Raw genomic sequence first — 20,187 nt, 5'->3', positions numbered from 1 at the left:
AGCCAATGTAAACTATACTTCTGTGCATTGTGACTAAAAAAAGTTTAAAATGTTGCTGTAAGTGATTCTTGACTATTTTAAATCTCATTGAAAATGTGTGCTGAGTTTTAAAACCAAAATGTGTTACTACGTAGGTCTAATTGATTACTGAAATCTGTAATAATATTGTGACCAAATTTGTTGATATCTTTGCAGTTAGCTTCTGGAATTTATAGTTTTGCCTGCTCTCTGTGGAATCACCACACAGACACATTCCTTCAACAAGTTTCTTCTGGCAATGAAGCTGCAGTTCTAAGTTCACTAGAACGAACTCTACTGTCATTGAAAGGTACTATTAAACTTGACATGCTTATTTTTGAAACAACATACCTGAGAACAGTGGCCGAATAGTTTCTCTGTATGGACTTTCTGTTTGCAAGAATAAGGGGTTAATAGTTCCCTCAGAGACTAGGGCTCTTGTAGTTTGCTTTGCTTTTGTAAGAATAGCTCTTCCTCTACCTTAATTGATGAGAGCACACATAGTTCAATGGATAGCTTTAAGTTATATTCACATTACTGGAGTTTCATGGCTCGGAATGCATGCCTTTCAAATACTTGCACTTCTTTTTTGCTTCATTTCTCATTCTGGGCTGCTACCATTATTATTGTCATGCCGACTTTCCTAAACTTCTGTCCCCAAGGCTTATTAGTTGAGCTCTATCTCCCAGCTCTCTTTTCCCTGAGAACTCATCTTCCTTGTTTGTACCTTAGGCTCACTTGGATTTTAGAAGGTACTTGTTGGGGTGCTGTCTTCGCCTGTGTTTTCCTATGCTTTGTTTATAGGCATCCCTTAGCATAAATCTCTTTCACCTTCCCTGAGCTGAGCTTATCTTGATGCATGTATTCCGAGGTTCATTTCCTTTCTAAAACATTCACCATCATTTTATTCTCTTTGTCTTCCTTCTGTTGTGGTTGCTGAGGCTCTTTTATCTTGTGTTTCTTAGTTTGAGCTCAAGCAACCTTTATTTCTTTCTTACTACAGCTCATTTTGCATTCTCTGTTTTATTTGTAAACCCTTTTATCATACTCACCTTAGTACCTTACAATGGCACTACTCCAGTGCATCACTTACATTAACAAGATAGTGGATGCACAAACTCCAAACTGTCAACACACTTTGGGGAACCTTGTGGACATATTATTTTAAAGGACTATTGACATGTAAAATCCAATCCATTGTACAGGTGGTTTTACAAGTGAATGGAGATGGTTTTGCCAACATTCTTGAGGAAGACATTAAAAGGCCTTAGAAATGTTTACACAGAAAGAATTAGAGAAACTGATACAAGATTAGATACATAAAGCGGTGTGTAAGTACTGTATTTAATGATTAAGGAATTTTCATGAATCCTTTTGATTGTAGAGTTTTTTTGTCTCACTGACTTCAAAGCGTAACTCCTGACACAAATGATGCTGTTCTACTCTACATTAGCCTCCTTTAGGCTTTTCGACACCACAGCATCTCAAGGTCTTAGATACACATTAGCATTTCTAAGGCATCCTGACCTGGAAAAATCTCATAGCATTTTTCTTTAAAATACTTTTTCTGTCAATATAAATTTCTTTCCTTTTATGACTTAAATACTTAGGACTAGAGCTTTTGTCACATATAATCTTTGCATTTATACCTGTGTGCATTTAGTATCTTTTAGACAGGCATATGTTCATTACTTCATTCAATATTTCAATATTGAATTCATTACTTCATTCAATATTCAGTCATTACTTCATTCATATTTATAGGTAGGTGCTTGGTTCTGGGGAGACAGATATAATAAAATGATCATACAAGTACATGTAAAATGACATCTGTGATAGGGTGGCCTTACAATGTTATGATTGGTAATAAGCTCAGAAAAGACTTTCCTGAGAAACTGATGTTTGAACCAAAATCATAAAGGATAAATGGAAGTTAACTAGGTGATAAAGGGAGAAAGAAAGCACTGTCCCAGATAGTGTAGACCAAGGTCCTGTGGTGGGAAAGATCTTGTCCAGGCTAAGGGATTCAGCTTGAGCCCTGTTTTCTCCTATTATGGTGCAGTAACTTGAGTTGTATATAATTGATGGTATGAAACTGAAGGTCTTTAGACATTTGCATTCTAAGCCTAATTTTAATACACTGAACTTTATTAATTTTTTATTGAAGTTTAATTGATTTACAATGTTGTATTAATTTCTGGTGATTCAGAAAAGTGATTCACTTACACACACACACACACATATACACACATTTTTTTTCATATTCTTTGCCATTATGGTTTATTACAGGATGTTGAATATAGTTCCCTGTGCTATACAGTAGGACTTTGTTATTCATCTATTTTGTATATAGTACTGATAGTATGTTTCTGCTAATCTCAATTCCTAATTCATCCCTCCCTGACCCCCTTCCCTTTTGGTAAGTATAAGTTTGTTTTCTATGTCTGTGGGTCTGTTTCTGTTTTGTAAATAAGTTCATTTGTGTCATATTTTAGATTCCACATGTAAGTGATATCATATGGTATTTGTCTTTCTCTTTCTGACTTCACTTAGTATGATAATCTCTAGGTCCATCAGTGTTGCTGCAAATGACATTATTTCATCCTTTTTTATGGTTGAGTAGTATTCTGTTGTGTGTATATATACATCTTCTTTATCCATTTATCTGTCGATGGACATTTAGGTTGTTTCCATGTCTTGGCTATTGTAAATAGTGCTGCTATGAACATTGGGGTGTATGTATCTTTTTAAATTATGGTTTTCTCCACATATATACCCAGGAAGGGGATTGCTGGATCATACGGCAACTCTAGTTTTTTAAGGGACCTCCATATGGTTCTCCTTAGTGGCTGTACCAATTTATGTTCTCACCAAAAGTGTAGGAGGGCTCCCTCTTCTCCACACCCACTCCAGCATTTATTATTTGTAGACTTTTTTCAAAAAATTTATTTATTTATTTATTTATGGCTGTGTTGGGTCTTTGTTGCTACACATGGGGTTTCTCTAGTTGCAGCGAGTGGGGGCTCCTCTTCGTTGCTGTGCGTGGGCTTCTCATTGCAGTGGCTTTTTGTTGTGGTGCATGGGCTTCAGTAGTTGTGGCACCCAGGCTCAGTAGTTGTGGCTCAGAGGCTCTGTAGTTGTGACTCACAGGCTCTATAGTGCAGTCTTAGTAGTTGTGGCACACAGGCTTAGTTGCTCTGTGGCATGTGGGATCTTTCTGGACCAGGGATTGAACCTGTGTCCCCTGCATTGGCAGGCGGATTCTTAACCACTGCACCACCAGGAAGTCCCTGTAGACTTTTTAATGATGGCCATTTTGACCAGTGTGAGGTGATGTACCTCATTGTAGTTTTGATTTGCATTTCTCTAATAATTAGCGATGTTGAGCATCTTCTCATGTACCTATTGGCCATCTGTATGTCTTCTTTGTTTAACTGTCTATTTAGGTCTTCTGCCCATTTTTTGATTGGGTTGTTTGTTTTTTTGTTATTGAGTCGTATGAGCTGTTAGTGTATTTTGGAAATTAAGCCCTGGTTGGTTGCATCGTTTGCAAACATTTTCTCCCAGTCTGTAGGTTGTCTTTTCATTTTGTTTATGGTTTCCTTTGCTGTGCAAAAACTGTAAGTCTGATTAGGTCCTGTTTGTTTATTTTTGCTTTTATTTCTTTTGCCTTGGGAGACTGATCTAAGAAAACATTGGTACTATTTATGTCAGAGAATGTTTTGCCTTTGTTCTCTTCTAGGCGTTTTATGGTTCATGTCCTATATTTAACTCTTCAAGCCATTTTGAGTTTATTTCTCTGTATGGTGTGAGGAAGTGTTCTAACTAACTTCATTGACTTTCATGCGGCTGTCCAGCTTTCCCAATATCACTTGCTAAAGAGGCTGTCTTTTCTCCATTGTATATTCTTGCCTCCTTTATTGAAGGTTAATTGACTGTAGGTATGTGGGTTACACTGCCCTTAGACTTCACCTCATGAACACTGAGTCTTTAGTTATATAGAAAGCAGTGCTGTCTGTAATGTTGTTTTCTTAAAGTGAAGTGACTTTAAATTTGATAATATGAGGTGGTAGTCTTATGCTGCTATCATGCTTGTTGTTACTGAATTCTGCTAAGTGTTTTACATATATTGTACTATTGAATTCTTTAATAACCCTATGCAGTAGGACTTACAACCACATTTTATAGATGAGGAATGTGAGATCAGAAAAGTTGCCCAAAATAATACAGTTTTAGACATTGGAGCTACGATTTAAGTTTAGATCTGACTTCAAATCTGTTAATCCTGCTTGTTGTCTCCCTGTGTACATCGGTTTACTTGTAAAATGTGATGCTTGTAATTGAGCACTGTAGTTTATTCCAGATTTGGAAATAGAGTTTAATCTTTTTATCCCGTTTTGGAGGGTACTGTATTTTCATTAATGTAGCCTAAAACTGAATAAAGCTTTTCGGTCACTGTTGAGTCATAGTTTAAAGTTTATGGAATAGAGGTAACCTTCTCAACTTAGCCCGTAGGTGTTATTGCAAGTGAGAAGTGCTAACAGTTATGTAAATTGAACTAAATTTTGCAGTATGGTTTTAAAAAACATGAGTAGTTATGATAAGTGAGAAGAACATTGCTTCTTAGTCACAATAACTGGGGTTTAGTTCCATCTTTCCCACTTCATAACCAACCAGTGACCAGGAGTTACCTTTCTTTATCTATTAAATGAAAGGATTAAGCTAGATTAACCTCCAGGCTTGATGAGGCTTTGTGATTCTGAGTCTATTATGATTATGATTTTAATAGGAAAAAATATGAAAAAAAAGATGTAAGTAAAGCTTGATTTTACTTTTCAGTGCTGCGTAAGTTAACTGTTAATGGATTCGTGGAACCTCATAAGAATATGGAGGTGATGGTAAGTGAAAGAAGTCGTTTAATTTTTGTAACTTTGGAAAAGTGCTTGGTATTTTCCTGAATGTTACAAAGTTTATTCTTTTTACTTGGCATTCATTTAAAAGTTTTTTATTAAATGACCACCTAGTTTTTTACTGTTCTGTATATATTATACTACACTTTTAGACTTGTGGTCTGTTTTCAGACATACAGAAAATATGTTAAAGCAGAAATATTATGTGAAGGAGAGGAAGTAGAACTAGGATGGTTCTCAAGATGCCGTGGTGCATTGAGAGTGTTACTGTGAATTCACGTGAACTCTTGTGAATTTGAATGCTATGATAACATTACCAGGGTCACTGTAGATTGATTTATATCCTTGGTATTTTCCTTTGTCTGTTTTTATGTACTTAAAATGTGTTTTTTTCCCCTTGAATCATAACATTTATGCTCTTTGCAATCAATTAAAAGTTATGTACATAAGAGGGGAAAACTCCACTGATAAGCCCAACAAGTTGTGAAATATATTCATTTTTGGTATCACATCATCTACTTTTTCTATATGAAAAAATATATAGCTGCATAAATTTTATTCCTAAACAAAATGGAATTGTATCATACTTGCTCACATCTATATTAGTTTTCACAGTGAGTTTAGGTCAGCTAAGATGTTACTCTCTGGATTGTCTTGGGGGCTGTATAGGAATTGTGGAAAGATTATATTTAATTGGGTCTTTGTGTCTGTCCTACTAGATTTGACCAGAGTCACAGTTTTTTTTTTAATCTTTAGTATATTTTGTATTTCCATAAGATTATGATTGAAATAATGGTTCTATTGTTAAAAGAGTTCAAAAACTGCTAATATACATCATTATAATGTAAAGACGATTTTTTTCTATAAAAGCATTATATGCTTATTTTTTTAAAGATTAAAAAACTCAGAAAAGGAAACAGGAAATAAGAAATCATTTAAAAACTTACTATCAGAGATATTGCTAACATTTGTTAATTATCCTTTAAGACATCTTATATTCTTTCAGATATACTTTCTCTCTTCCTCAATTTTATATGAATGAGACCTACAAGCTGTTTCCTTACTTGGGTCCATCTTCCTTCCTTCCTTCCTCCCTCCCTCCCTTTCTTCCTTCCTTCCTTCCTTCCTTCGTTCATCTATTTATTTATTTTTGGCTGTGTTGGGTCTTTGTTGCTGTGGGTGGTCTTTCTCTAGTTGTGGTGAGTGGGGGCTACTCTTAGTTGTGGTATGTGGGCTTCTCATTGCGGTGGCTTCTCTTGTTGCGGACCACGGGTTCTAGGCACGCAGGCTTCAGTAGTTGTGGCACACGGGCTCAGTAGTTGTGGCTCGCGGGCTCTAGAGTGCAGACTCAGTAGTTGTGGCACACAGGCTTAGTTACTCCGTGGCATGTGGGATCTTCCCGGACCAGGGCTAGAACCCGTGTACCCTGCATAGGCAGGTGGATTCTTAGCCACTGTGCCACCAGGGAAGTCCACTTGGCTTTTTCTTAAACTCAGTGTATTGGGGATATTTTTCTCATGTCAGTAGTATTGTTATATGTCATGTTTTTAATGATTGTATAGTAAATCCATATGATTACTGTAGGTGTACAAATTTTTTAAAAAATGATAAAATTAATCATAGGTTTTCTATAATTTACTTGCCCAACAATTATCTGTTGATGACATGTAGGTTGTTTCCAGTTTTTAACTGTTGATAAATGGTATTGGAATGAGCATTTGGGTGCATATGTCATTGTGTACTTTTCTAAGTGATCTTCTAGGATAAATTCTTAGAAATGGAAATGTTGGGTTAAAGTGTATGCACACTGATAATATTGATATATATTACCAAATTGCCCGAAGATATATCAAAACCAATCACAGTTTTAAATACTGATACATTTAAATATCTATATTTATTGCTATGCTGTCAAAAAACATTTTCCAGAAATCAGTTTGACAACTCCCCCTCATTTCCCTCACTAGAGTGTAAGTTTCATGACTGCAGAGACTTTGTTTCATTCACTGTTCACTCCAGAGCCTGGAACAATCTCTGCAATATAAAAATGTTCTGTAGTTATTTGTTAAATGAATGGCTATATGATATGGTAGAAACATGTGAGAAGGTTCAGTGATTATCTTTATATGTAATATTATTCTGAGTATCATAAAATTAAAACACTGAATATGTCAGGTTTTTTTAGTGAAAATGAATTGATTTGAATCATATTTCTGTAAACTAGAATAATAGTTTTCAGTGGATACTATCCATATTTTGTGAGCCTTTGGCTTTTCCTTGAGAGTCTTTCTTCTGTCTCAGAAATTGTACATCAACCTTTACTCAGTTATAAATGCTGTGTTGTGGCATTTAATGTATATTGACTAGCTGTAAAGAGAATAGAATTTTAACAAATTATGGGCAACTTTTCAAATAACATAAAGATCTTTAAAATAACATGGAATTCAAAAGATGCTTAAGAAGCACTATATGATAGTCGTGAGGTTTGGGTTTCTGGAGGCAGATAAATTTGGATTTGAATCTTGGCTTGGCCTTTTCCTGATAACATGGCCTCAGACTATTTACTTATTTTCCTTGATACTGAGTTTCCTTTTTTGTAATATGAGATGAAATAATAGTACATATCCCATTGGATGTTGTGAGGATTAAGGGAGATAATGATTTTTGTAATGAGTTCAGCAACTAATTAAAATGCTCTGTAAATTACCATTTGATGATAACTTTAAGGGGTTCTTACTTTATTATTACATAACCATAGTCAAGTTAATTAGTTGATTTGGGTTGCAGATTAGTTGGTGGTCTAGTTCTGTAAATTCCCGATCCTCTTGATGCACTTAAAATTGATGGCCTTTATAATTTTCTACTCTCTTTAGAGAACCCTGACTGATACACAAATTTTATTTAAAAGAAAATAGAATAAAATTACTTCTATCTTGTAGCTACTATATGGGACCATTGAACCCCTGTATAAATTTAACATACATATGGGATCTCGGTGATTTTATTTTTCCTATATTGAAACATTCTGCTGTTTCATCATCCTAGGAATTATTTTATTAATTATCATTACTTATCATTCTCAACTGTGCTTAAAAAGATTGAAATAGTATGAAAATGAAAGAATGATGAGATTGCCAGAGGATGAGGCAATAGTGAAATTAGTTGTTGTCCTGCAGTTTTCTTACTGTGTTGTCTACTGTATTGCATCGTCTTTTAGGAAGGTGTAAAAGAAGACCACAAACACTGTCTCTTTACTATTAGCTTTCATTTAACACAGTCGAGAATTCAGGATTTTTCATTTCCTGCTCGAAATGGCTGAGAAAAGAAAATTAACAGGAAAATGTTTTATAATTTTTACATGAATCTGAAGATGGATGCTCTCAGAGAGACCGGTAGCAGCGTTCTAGACCCTAATGATGATAGTGAAATTGTCCAAGTGAAGTCCCAGCCTTTGTGTCTTCAGGTGATGATATCCTAGTTGAATTGTCTCAGACTCAGGAATTGATTAGTGAACAATATATTTCTATATTTCAAAGAAGAAATAGAGCATTCTGTTCTAGTTAGTCATTCATCAGGAAGGCCTTCATTGTGTAGTATTTTGTGACAAAAACCTGGACCATCATTTGCTAACAGGACATGTGACATCTTTTATGATGTTTATATACCATAATTTATTGATACAAAGAAGTCTGTGATAATTAAATTCTTAAAAATTTTTAATAAAGTTGTTTTTCACTATCCCTTTATATTTATTTCTGTAAATTGTTTTAAATTTACTTTATTTTATTTATTTTATTTTTGGCTGTGTTGGGTCTTTGTTGCTGTGTGCGGGCTTTTCTCTAGTCGTGGCAGCAGGGGCTACTTCTTCGTTGTGGCACGCAGGCTTCTCATTGTTGTGGCTTCTCTTGTAGTGGAGCACAGGTTCTAGGTGTGTGGGCTTCAGTAGTTGTGGCTCGTGGGCTCTAGAGTGCAGGCTCAGTAGTTGTGGCACACGGCCTTAGTTGCTCCACGGCATGTGGGATCCTCCCAGACCAGGGCTCGAACCTGTGTCTCCCCTGCATTGGCAGGCGGATTCTCAACCACTGTGCCACCAGGAAAGCCCTATTTCTGTGAAGTTTTCATAACATTTTAAAATATATATTAAGAGGTAAAGGTGTATTGGACCCATATGGTAAATGGTGAGTCTTGCCTTTTCTGGTATCTGAAGGCTAATGTATTTAATACTTGAGATTGAGAACTCTGCTATAAATAATTGCTACCATTTATTCATATTATGAGTACTTATTATTGCTAAATACCATTCCTGGATTCTGGGATAGAGCAAAATAACAAGGAAAAGTTCTTGGCTCTTAAGGATCTTACATTTTAGTGGGAGGAGACAGATGATAAACAGTATGTCAGGGGGTTATACGGCTATGAAAAAAAATAAAACAGTAAGGAGAATAGAAAATATTTAGTGAAATAGAATGCTTAATAAATAATTTTTTATTTATTGCAAAGTGATTTAGGTTATTGAAATGAGACACTGAGGAGATGAAATACTATAGTTATTTTGTTGTGGAAGACTGAAGACATTTTTATAATAATGGAATGATTTTTATCTAATTTTAACTTTTTAATATGATGTGATAAGTATGTTTTAGTTTCCCTGAAAACGTGTAAGGTAAAATTATAACAATAAATTGAGACTCTTCAAAATTTTTTTTCTTTTCTAGGGTTTTTTACATGGAATATTTGAACGTCTAAAACAATTTCTGGAGTGCAGTAAGTACTTCCATGACAGTAGTTTTTACTGTAGAATCCTTACTCATTAATAGCTTCCGCTTGGCACTTGCAAATCTGGAGTGGCTAAAATCTTGTTATCTCGGTAATTAATTATCTGAAATTAAATTGTAAGCTCAGCTTTGTCTTCATATACCTGTCTTGTCCTAAGTATTGAGGAAACCTTTTTTAAAAAATAAAATTATTTTGTATCCGTTCCTTCCTCTGTATTTCTACTGCTACTATGTTCCATGCAGACATCCACAGCGGTAGTATGTTTAGCAGTTAATAAGTGTAGACCCTATGTCAAATGCTGTTTAGACTTTTTATTGATTGTTTCTTTTAGTACATTTTATGTATCTGTTTGATATAAATGTTCTTAAATGGTTACATTCATTTTGTAAATCCCTTGTTTATTAACCTTTACTGACTTACCAATAGGACCCTTTCTGATCCACTCTCCCACACAAAAGAATTTAGCATTTGCATTTGTGTTGTATTATACTGGTGGTCTGTTTGTTATCCTTTTCTCTCCCCGATGATTATAAGCACCTTTGCTCAGGATGCACACACATAACATACACAGGATACACACGAATGCGTGCACACACACATATGTATAACCTGTATACGTGTATGTTTTTTATGTGTGAGTGTATTGGGAGACTTACTATCCTGAGAAGATATCTTAGTGTACTCACTTTTAGGGAGTTGCTGATTGTTTTATGTCAGTCATTTTCAGTTTAGTAGAATCATTATTGAGTGTGTTGCCAGGTATTGTTCTGGGTACTGTGCGTGTAAAGATGAATAAGACAGCTCATATAATATAGTTTTTTTTTTTCCTAAAAATGGTCATTTTCCTCTGGTCATCCCCATGGGGGAAACAGAAGGAAGAATAGAAGTATTTCCAGGAGAAGAGAATGACATAACTGATGAGACAGAATATGATTAGTATGATTAGGGAGCAAGATAGTTAATGAGCTGATGGACATTATTCTGAATGTACAAAAATTAATTATACCAGGGAAATTATCAGAAGAAAATTGTTAGAAGATATAAGAAAAATAATGATTATGTTAATAATCTTTGAATTCTTTGTTTTTACTTATGTTGCTTGATAGGTATTTCAAATATGACTAGTTTAGATTTTGAAACTGTGATTCATGATTTTATGGATAAAATTCCTTTTACTGTGAAATGGGCTCAGTTTGTATTTTAGGATTAATTTTATGGAATATGGCACTGAAGATTACTGTGTCAAGTACAAGTCTTGGTATTGCTTTTTAAAAACTTAATTTTTACTGTTTATTTGTTTAGAGTTGGGAATACACACTAGTGAATTCATAATGCAAAATGTGCAAAAATAAATCTGAACAGTATTTTTGTAAAAAGTTTTGTCATTGTCTTGGTTGTGAATTTCTAGAATATTATAAATTTTTTACTAATATTTGAAATGTATTTCTAACAGGTAGAAGTATAGGTACAGATAATGTATGTAGAGATAGACTGGAAAAGACCATCATTCTTTTTACTAAAGTGGTAAGTTTTTTTTTTGATCTTAAGTATGTTTTCTCAAATGAAATGTACATACTCAAATTTAGTAAGGAAAATGATTTTTTAATAAGCATACACTTGCACTTTAGTGTTAAGGTAACTTATTTTCTTACTGTGTATAAGAAAGCTAAAAAACCCCGAAAACCTTTGTATCTTAGTCTTTAGAATGCATATAAAAATTAAATTTATATACCATATATCATAGTGTATGTCACCTGGATGTAAAAAAAAATCAGTCCTAATAAATATTAGAGAAGTTGATTCCCGTAAGCCTCATTATTCTCAAACCCACTGGAAAAAGCAGAGATAAAGAATACAGCAACGCAGCTCAGCAGAAAGCAGCTAAGATGTCGCAGTAGATAATACTAGGAAGTCATTATATTCATAATGACAGATTATCATCATTAATATCAAATATCTTTTGAATATAATTATATGGGTGCATTTTACTAGGCAGTGTGTATATATTTCTGATAAAATTAAGTTTTATAAAAAATATTAATTTTTACGAAATTTTGGTCTTGGAGGTTGGGAAAAGTACAAAGAATTGGGTATAGCAGTGAGGAAGACGTGGTTGGAGGACTGCATAGCCCTAAAACAGGTGTTTGAAGATAGGTGGCAATATCTAAATCTGTAGCATATTTCCCCCTTTTCATTGAAGTATCATTAATAGGGTTGAGGTTGTCTGTTCCCCGGTGGGGCCGGTGGAGCTGGTGGAGCAAAGGAGTAGAAATGAGCTGTTCTTATTTTTTGTGGTTGGGTAGCGGTTACTTTCAGTTTCAGTTGTCTTCATTTCCAACTCACTTTCAGTTTCAGTTGTCTTCATTTCCAACTCTCATGTTCCAAAGAGCCTCAACAGCAAAGCCCACCTCATCCAAGATCCAGAAATTGACTTAGATCCTTTAAGTTAAAAACAAAAAACACATAGCAAAGTAAAACAAAATGATGTGGTTAGGCAGTGGGACTACACAGTGTGAGTATATAATTTATGAAATTCATATTTATGGTCTTAGACTTTATTAAAGCTTTTAAAATTGGAACATTTAAAATATGCCTCCAAATAGAACTGAGTAACTTTGAATCCACATGAGGTTATCACTCAGCTTCAGCAATTATCAGCGTAAGGTCATGGTCAATTCTGTTTCTACCTGTATGCTGCTTCTCTCTCCTTTCTGTTTGTTTTAAAGCAAAGCCCAGATATTATATAGTATTATCTATAAATATTTGAATATGTGTCTTTAAGTGAGGAAGGATTTTAAAAAAACATATAATCTAACAATATTATCACATTTAAAAAGTAGGAATGACTTCTTAATATCATCTAAATATTTAGTCAGTTTTCAGATTTCTCTCATAAATTTTTTATAGTTTTTTTTGAATAAGGATTCAATAGTGTTGGTTCTCTTTCTGTCTTTTTTTTTTTTTCTTTCTTGTTACTTATTTGTTGAGATAACAGATCATTTCCTGTAGAGTTTTCCGCGTTGTGGATTTGGCTGCCTACATCCTGATGTGTTATTTAACATACTTCTTTGTCTCTATACCCCTCCTACTCCCATATTTGTTATAAATTTCTGGTTAGATACAGAGGCTTGATCACACTCAGGCCTTTTTCTTTTTTTGGGGGGGAGGAGGGTGGCAGTGACAAGAATACTTTACAGGTGATGCTGTGTATTTCCTATTGCATCACATCAGGAAATGTACAGTGTCTGGTTGTCTAAAATTGATGAGTGAACTATCGTAAAGTTCTTCAGTAGCCTTTCCCTTATTTAGCAGCCATTGATGATCATAGCTTAGATCTGTTGTTTGATTAGGGGTTACAAAATGATGGCAATGTAATTCTATTATTCCTTTTGCATTTATTAGCTGGAATTCTTCTATAAGGAAGAAATCTCTTGTCAACTGTTTGATACATTGAAATACAGTTGATGCAGGATCGTTTTTTGATTCTTTGCCTTTATCCATTACTTTTTTTAAAAGCCTATCTTTTGTATACTTGTACTTTTTGTATCACATTTGCCCATTGACATCAAATTAAGTATGAAGTAAGTTTATTTCGAACCTTGTACTAGAAATAATAGAGAGTTCAGGTAACGAGATATAATCTGATTTAATCCACTGTCGTATGATGTATCCCAGGAAGTATATTACATATCTATTACATGTGAAACTGCATATACATATATACATGGACTTCCCACCAAGGTTCAAAACTTGCTAAGTGTTTATTACCAAAGTTATGAGAGGTACCTATGAATGATTATATTTCCGATGTGAATTTGATACATTTTAATTTTTATTTCTTTATAGCTTTTGGACTTCTTGGATCAGCATCCCTTTTCATTTACTCCTCTAATTCAGAGATCACTGGAATTTTCTGTAAGCTATGTGTTTACAGAAGTTGGTGAAGGCGTTACATTTGAACGATTCATTGTCCAGTGCATGAATCTTATTAAGATGATTGTCAAAAATTATGCTTATAAGCCATCCAAAAACTTTGAAGGTAATGCTTTACTGGTAGTTTTATTTTGTTCACTTCCTTATTTTAATCTAAGCGTGAAGCAATTGCTATTTTTATGTAAGTTTTTTGAAATTCATTTATTTAAGTCTGAAAAATAAAATATTGCTGGGACATGAAATAGAGATAAGGATTTGAGCCTTTAATATGTGAATGCCAGCTTTTAAAAACCATACAGTGCATTTAGTAAACTTTCTTTTGCAACACAGTAGAAGATCAGTTGAAGCCCTCCGGTAACCACTGCAGCTCATTTGTAGGCTGTATTTATTTGTACAATTAAAACTTTTCTCTGACCTTGTATAACGTGATGTTGTTTTTAGACAGGTTAAATTGTTTTTTTTTTTTTTTTTTAGTTTCTGCTTTATAACAAAGTGAATCAGTCATACATACACATCTGTTCCCACATCCCTTCCCTCCTGCGTCTCCCTCCCTCCCACCCTCCCCATCCCACCCCTCCAGGCGGTCACAAAGCACCGAGCTGATCTCCCTGTGCTATGCGGCTGCTTCCCACTAGCTATCTACCTTACGTTTGGTAGTGTATATATGTCCATGCCTCTCTTTCGCTTTGTCACAGCTTACCCTTCCCCCTCCCCATATCCTCAAGTCCATTCTCAGTAGGTCTGTGTCTTTATTCCCGTTTTACCCCTAGGTTCTTCATGACATTTTTTTTTCTTAAATTCCATATATATATGTTAGCATATGGTATTAGTCTTTCTCTTTCTGACTTACTTCACTCTGTATGACAGACTCTAGGTCTATCCACCTCATTACAAATAGCTCAGTTTCGTTTCTTTTTATGGCTGAGTAATATTCCATTGTATATATGTGCCACATCTTCTTTATCCATTCATCCGATGATGGACACTTAGGTTGTTTCCAGCTCCGGGCTATTGTGAATAGAGCTGCAATGAACATTTTGGTACATGTCTCTTTTTGAATTATGGTTTTCTCAGGGTATATGCCTAGTAGTGGGATTGCTGGGTCATATGGTAGTTCTATTTTTAGTTTTTTAAGGAACCTCCATACTGTTCTCCATAGTGGCTGTACCAATTCACATTCCCACCAGCAGTGCAAGAGTGTTCCCTTTTCTCCACACCTTCTCCAGCATTTATTGTTTCTAGATTTCTGGATGATGGCCATTCTGACTGGTATGAGATGATATCTCATTGTAGTTTTGATTTGCATTTCTCTAATGATTAATGATGTTGAGCATTCTTTCATGTGTTTGTTGGCAGTCTGTATATCTTCTTTGGAGAAATGCCTATTTAAGTCTTCTGCCCATTTTTGGATTGGGTTGTTTGTTTTTTTGCTATTGAGCTGCATGGGCTGCTTATAAATTTTGCAGATTAATCCTTTGTCAGTTGCTTCATTTGCAAATATTTTCTCCCATTCTGAGCGTTGTCTTTTGGTTTTGTTTATGGTTTCCTTTGCTGTGCAAAAGCTTTGAAGTTTCATTAGGTCCCATTTGTTTATCTTTGTTTTTATTTCCATTTCTCTAGGAGGTGGGTCCAAAAGGATCTTGCTGTGATTTATGTCATAGAGTGTTCTGCCTATGTTTTCCTCTAAGAGTTTGATAGTTTCTGGCCTTACATTTAGGTCTTTAATCCATTTTGAGCTTATTTTTGTGTATGGTGTCAGGGAATGATCTAATCTCCTACTTTTACATGTCCCTGTCCAGTTTTCCCAGCACCACTTATTGAAGAGGCTGTCCTTTCTCCACTGTACATTGCTGCCTCCTTTATCAAAGATAAGTTGACCATATGTGCGTGGGTTTATCTCTGGGCTTTCTATCCTGTTCCATTGATCTATCCTTCTGTTTTTGTGCCAGTACCACACTGTCTTGATTACTGTAGCTTTGTAGTATAGTCTGAAGTCAGGGAGCCTGATTCCTCCAGCTCCGTTTTTCGTTCTCAAGATTGCTTTGGCTATTCGGGGTCTTTTGTTTTTCCAAACAAATTTTGAAAAATTTTTTTCTAGTTCTGTGAAGAATGCCAGTGGTAGTTTGATAGGGATTGCATTGAATCTGTAGATTGCTTTGGGTAGTAGAGCCATTTTCACAATATTGATTCTTCCAATCCAGGAGCATGGTATATCTCTCCATCTATTTGTATCATCTTTAATTTCTTTCATCAGTGTCTTATAATTTTCTGCATACAGGTCTTTTGTCTCCTTAGGTAGGTTTATTAGTTTATATTAGTATTTGCCTTATGTATTGAGGTGCTCCTATGTTGGGTGCGTAAATATTTACAATTGTTATATCTTCTTGGATTGATCCCTTTATCATTATGTAGTGTCCTTCTTTGTCTCTTCTAATAGTCTTTAAAGTCTATTTTGTCTGATATAAGAATTGCTACTCCAGCTTTCTTTTGATTTCCATTTGCATGGAATATCTTTTTCCATCCCCTTACTTTCAATCTGTATGTGTCTCTAGGTCTGAAGTGGGTCTCTTGTAGACAGCATATATATGGGTCTTGTTTTTGTATCCATTCAGCCAATCTGTGTCTTTTGGTGGGAGCATTTAGTCCATTTACATTTAAGGTAATTATTGATATGTATGTTCCTATTCCCACTTCCTTAATTGTTTTGGATTCATTATTGTAGGTATTTTCCTTCTGTTGTGTTTCTTGCCTAGAGAAGTTCCTTTAGCATTTGTTGTAAAGGTGGTTTGGTGGTGCTGAACTCTCTCAGCTTTTGCTTGTCTGTAAAGGTTTTAATTTCTCCATCAAATCTGAATGAGATCCTTGCTGGGTAGAGTAGTCTTGGTTGCAGGTTCTTCTCCTTCATCACTTTAATTATGTCCTGCCACTCCCTTCTGGCTTGTAGAGTTTCTGCTGAAAGATCAGCTGTTAACCTGATGGGGATTCCCTTGTGTGTTATTTGTTGTTTTTCCCTTGCTGCTTTTAATATGATTTGTTTGTGTTTAATTTTTGACAGTTTGATTAATATGTGTCTTGGCGTATTTCTCCTTGGATTTATTCTGTATGGGACTCTCTGTGCCTTCTGGACTTGATTAACTATTTCCTTTCCTATATTAGGGAAGTTTTCAACTATAATCTCTTCAAATATTTTCTCAGTCCCTTTCTTTTTCTCTTCTTCTTCTGGAACCCCTATAATTCGAATGTTGGTGCATTTAATGTTGTCCCAGAGGTCTCTGAGACTGTCCTCTGTTCTTTTCATTCTTTTTTCTTTATTTTGCTCTGCATCAGTTATTTCCACTATTTTATCTTCCACCTCACTTATCCGTTCTTCTGCCTCAGTTATTCTGCTATTGATCCCATCTAGAGTATTTTTCATTTCATTTATTGTGTTTTTAATTGATGCTTGAATCATCTTTAGTTCTTGTAGGTCCTTGTTAACTGTTTCTTGCATTTTGTCTATTCTATTTCCAAGATTTTGGATCTTGGAAATAGAATCTTGGATCATCTTTACTATCATTATTCTGAATTCTTTTTCAGGTAGACTGCCTATTACCTCTTCATTTGTTAGGTCTGGTAGGTTTTTATCTTGCTCCTTCTCCTGCTGTGTGTTTTTCTGTCTTCTCATTTTGCTTATCTTACTGTGTTTGGGGTCTCCTTTTTGCAGGCTGCAGATTCGTAGTTCCCGTTGTTTTTGGTGTCTGTCCTCAGTGGCTAAGGTTGTTTCAGTAGTTTGTGTAGGCTTCCTGGTGGGGGGGGACTAGTGCCTGTGTTCTGGTGGTTGAGGCTCGATCTTGTCTTTCTGGTGGACAGGTCCACGTCTGGTGGTGTGTTTTGGGGTTCCTGTGGCCTTATTATGTTTTTAGGCAGCCTCTCTGCTAATGGATGGGGTTGTGTTCCTGTCTTGCTAGTTGCTTGGCATAGGGTGACCCGCACTGTAGCTTGCTGGTCGTTGACTGAAGCTGGGTGCTGGTGTTGAGATGGAGATCTCTGGGAGAGTTTCGCTGCTTGATATTATGTGGAGCTGGGAGGTGTCTTGTGGACCCGTGTCCTGAAGTTGGCTCTCCCACTTCAGAGGCACAGCACTGACTCCTGGCTGCAGCACCAAGAGCCTTTCATCTACCTGGCTCAGAATAAAAGGGAGAAAAAGTTGAAAGAAAGAATTAGTAGAAGAAAGAGAGAGAGAAAGAAACGAAGAAGGAAAGGAAGGAAGAAAGAAAGAAAGGAGGGAGGGAGGAAGGACGGAAAGAAAAGAAAGGAAGGGAGGGAGGAAGGAAAGAAAAAGAAAGAGTGAATGGAAGAAGGGAGGGAGGAAGGAAAGAAAAAGTGAAAGGAAGAAGGGAGGGAGGGAGGGAGGAAGGACGGAAAGAAAGAAAGAAAGGGAGGAAGGATAGAAAAAGAGTGAAAAGAAGGGAGGGAGGGAGGAAGGAAAGAAAGAAAGACAGGAGGGAGGGAGGGAGGAAGGAAAGAAAGACGGGAGGGAGGGAGGGAGGAAGGAAAGAAAAAGAGTGAAAGGAAGAAGGGAGGGAGGGAGGAAAGAAAGAAAGAAAGGAAAGACAGAAGGGAGGGAGGGAGGAAGGAGAGAAAAAGAAAGAGTGAAAGGAAGGGAGGGAGGGAGGAAGGAAAGAAAAAGACGGGAGGGAGGGAGGAAGGACGGAAAGAAAGAAAGGAGGGAGGGAGGGAGGAAGGAAAGAAAAAGTGAAAGGAAGAAGGGAGGGAGGGAGGAAGGAAAGAAAGAAAGGGGCGGAGGGAGGGAGGGAGTAAGGGAAGGTAGGAAAAATAGAAAGAGGATAAAGTAAAATAGCATAAAGAATAAAATATAGTAGCGTTATTAAAAATAAAAAAGTAATTATTGAAACAAACAAAAAAACGGACCGATAGAACCCTGGGACCTATGGTGGAAGCAAAGCTATACAGAGAAAATCTCACACAGCAGCATACACATTCACAAAAAGTGAACAGGGGGAAAAAAATCGAAAATCTTGCTCCCAAAGTCCACCTCCTTAATTTGGGATAATTCGTTGTAAAAAGAGGAAAAGGGAAAAAATCTTAAATCTTGTGCTCAAAGTCCACCTCCTCAATTTGGGATGATTCGCTGTCCATTCTTGCACTCCACAGACGCAGGGCACATCAAGCGGACCGTGGAGCTTTAATCCGCTGCCTCCGAGGCTGCACAGAGAGATTTCCCTGTCTCTTCTCTGCTCTCACAGCTCCCGGGTCTCAGCCTTGGACCTGGCCCCGCCTCTGCGCGTAGGTCGCCGGAGGGCGTCCGTTCTTCACTCAGACAGGACGGGTTTAAAGGAGCCGCTGATTCGGGGGCTCTGGCTCACTCAGGCCGAGGGGAGGGAATGGCACGCAGTGCGGAGAGGGCCTGCGGCGCCAGAGGCCGGCGTGACGTTGCACCAGCCCGAGGCGCTCCGTGCGCTTTCCCGGGGAAGCCGCCCCTGGGTCCCGGGACCCCGGCAGTGGCGGGCTGCCAGGCTCCCCGGAAGGGGGGGTGGACAATGACCTGCGCTCGCACACAGGCCTTGTGGCGGCAGCAGCAGCAGACCCAGCGTCCCACGCCCGTCTCTGGAGCTTCTTTAAGCAGCGCTCTTAATGTCCTCTCCTTGCGCACCAGGAAACAAAAGGGAAGAAAAAGTCTCTTGCCTCTTCGGCAGCTCCAGACTTTTTCCCCCGAACTCCCTCCGGGCTAGCCGTGGTGCACTAACCCCTTCAGGCTGTCTTCCTGCCGCCAGCCCCAGTCCTCTCCCTGCGCTCCGACTGAAACCCGTTACCCGAGCCTCAGCTCCCAGCCCCGCCCGCCCCGGTGGCCGAGCAGACAAGCCTCTCTGGCTGGTGAGTGCCTGAGGGCACCGATCCTCTGTGCGGGAATCTCTCCGCTTTGCCCTCCACAGCTCCTCTGTGCGGGAATCTCTCCGCTTTGCCCTCCACAGCCCTGTTGCTGTGCTCTCCTCCGCTACTCCGAAGTTGCCCTCCGCCACCTGCAGTCTCCGCCCACGAAGGGGCTTCTAGTGTGTGGAAACCTTTCCTCCTTCACGGCTCCCTCCCACTGGTGCAGGTCCCGTCCCTATCCTTTTGTCTCTGTTTATTCTTTTTTCTTTTGTCCTACCCAGGTATGTGGGGAGTTTCTTGCCTTTTGGGGGGTCTGAGGTCTTCTGTCAGCGTTCAGTAGGTGTTCTGTAGGAGTTGTTCCACGTGTAGATGAATTTCTGATGTATCTGTGGGGAGGAAGGTGATCTCCGCGTCTTACTCTTCCGCCATCTTCCTGCCTTCTCTAAATTGTTTGTTATATTACAGTTGACCCTCCAACAATGCGGAGGTTAATCTGAGTATAACTTATAGTTGGCCATCTGTATTTGCGGTTCCTATGCATCTGAGGATTCAACCAACCACAGACCGTGTAGTACTGTAGTATTTACTGTTAAAATATCTGAGTGTAAATGGCCTCGCAAAGTTCAAGGGTAAACTGTATTTGGAATTCATTCATGTACATGTATATCAAGATGAATGA

The 20,187-nt window shown here is 37.3% G+C and overlaps 1 protein-coding gene across 2 annotated transcripts in view; it reads left to right on the top strand.

Moving 5' to 3' along the window:
- IPO11 (importin 11) overlaps nt 1–20,187 on the top strand; it is a 204,142-nt gene that overhangs the window by 37,926 nt on the left and 146,029 nt on the right. For both annotated transcript variants that reach the window (XM_082621272.1, XM_082621271.1), the window contains exons 6-10: nt 196–328; nt 4,858–4,916; nt 9,644–9,692; nt 11,158–11,228; nt 13,551–13,743. In XM_082621272.1, the coding sequence (XP_082477398.1) occupies nt 196–328; nt 4,858–4,916; nt 9,644–9,692; nt 11,158–11,228; nt 13,551–13,743 (505 nt within the window). The remainder of the gene's footprint in view (nt 1–195; nt 329–4,857; nt 4,917–9,643; nt 9,693–11,157; nt 11,229–13,550; nt 13,744–20,187) is intronic.

Source organism: Mesoplodon mirus (genome assembly GCF_964341445.2).
Source record: "Mesoplodon mirus genome assembly, chromosome: 5".
Classification (NCBI taxonomy): Eukaryota; Metazoa; Chordata; class Mammalia; order Artiodactyla; family Ziphiidae; genus Mesoplodon; species Mesoplodon mirus.
The sequence above is the reverse complement of the archived record's forward strand: the minus strand, read 5'-3'. Positions and strand labels throughout refer to the sequence as shown.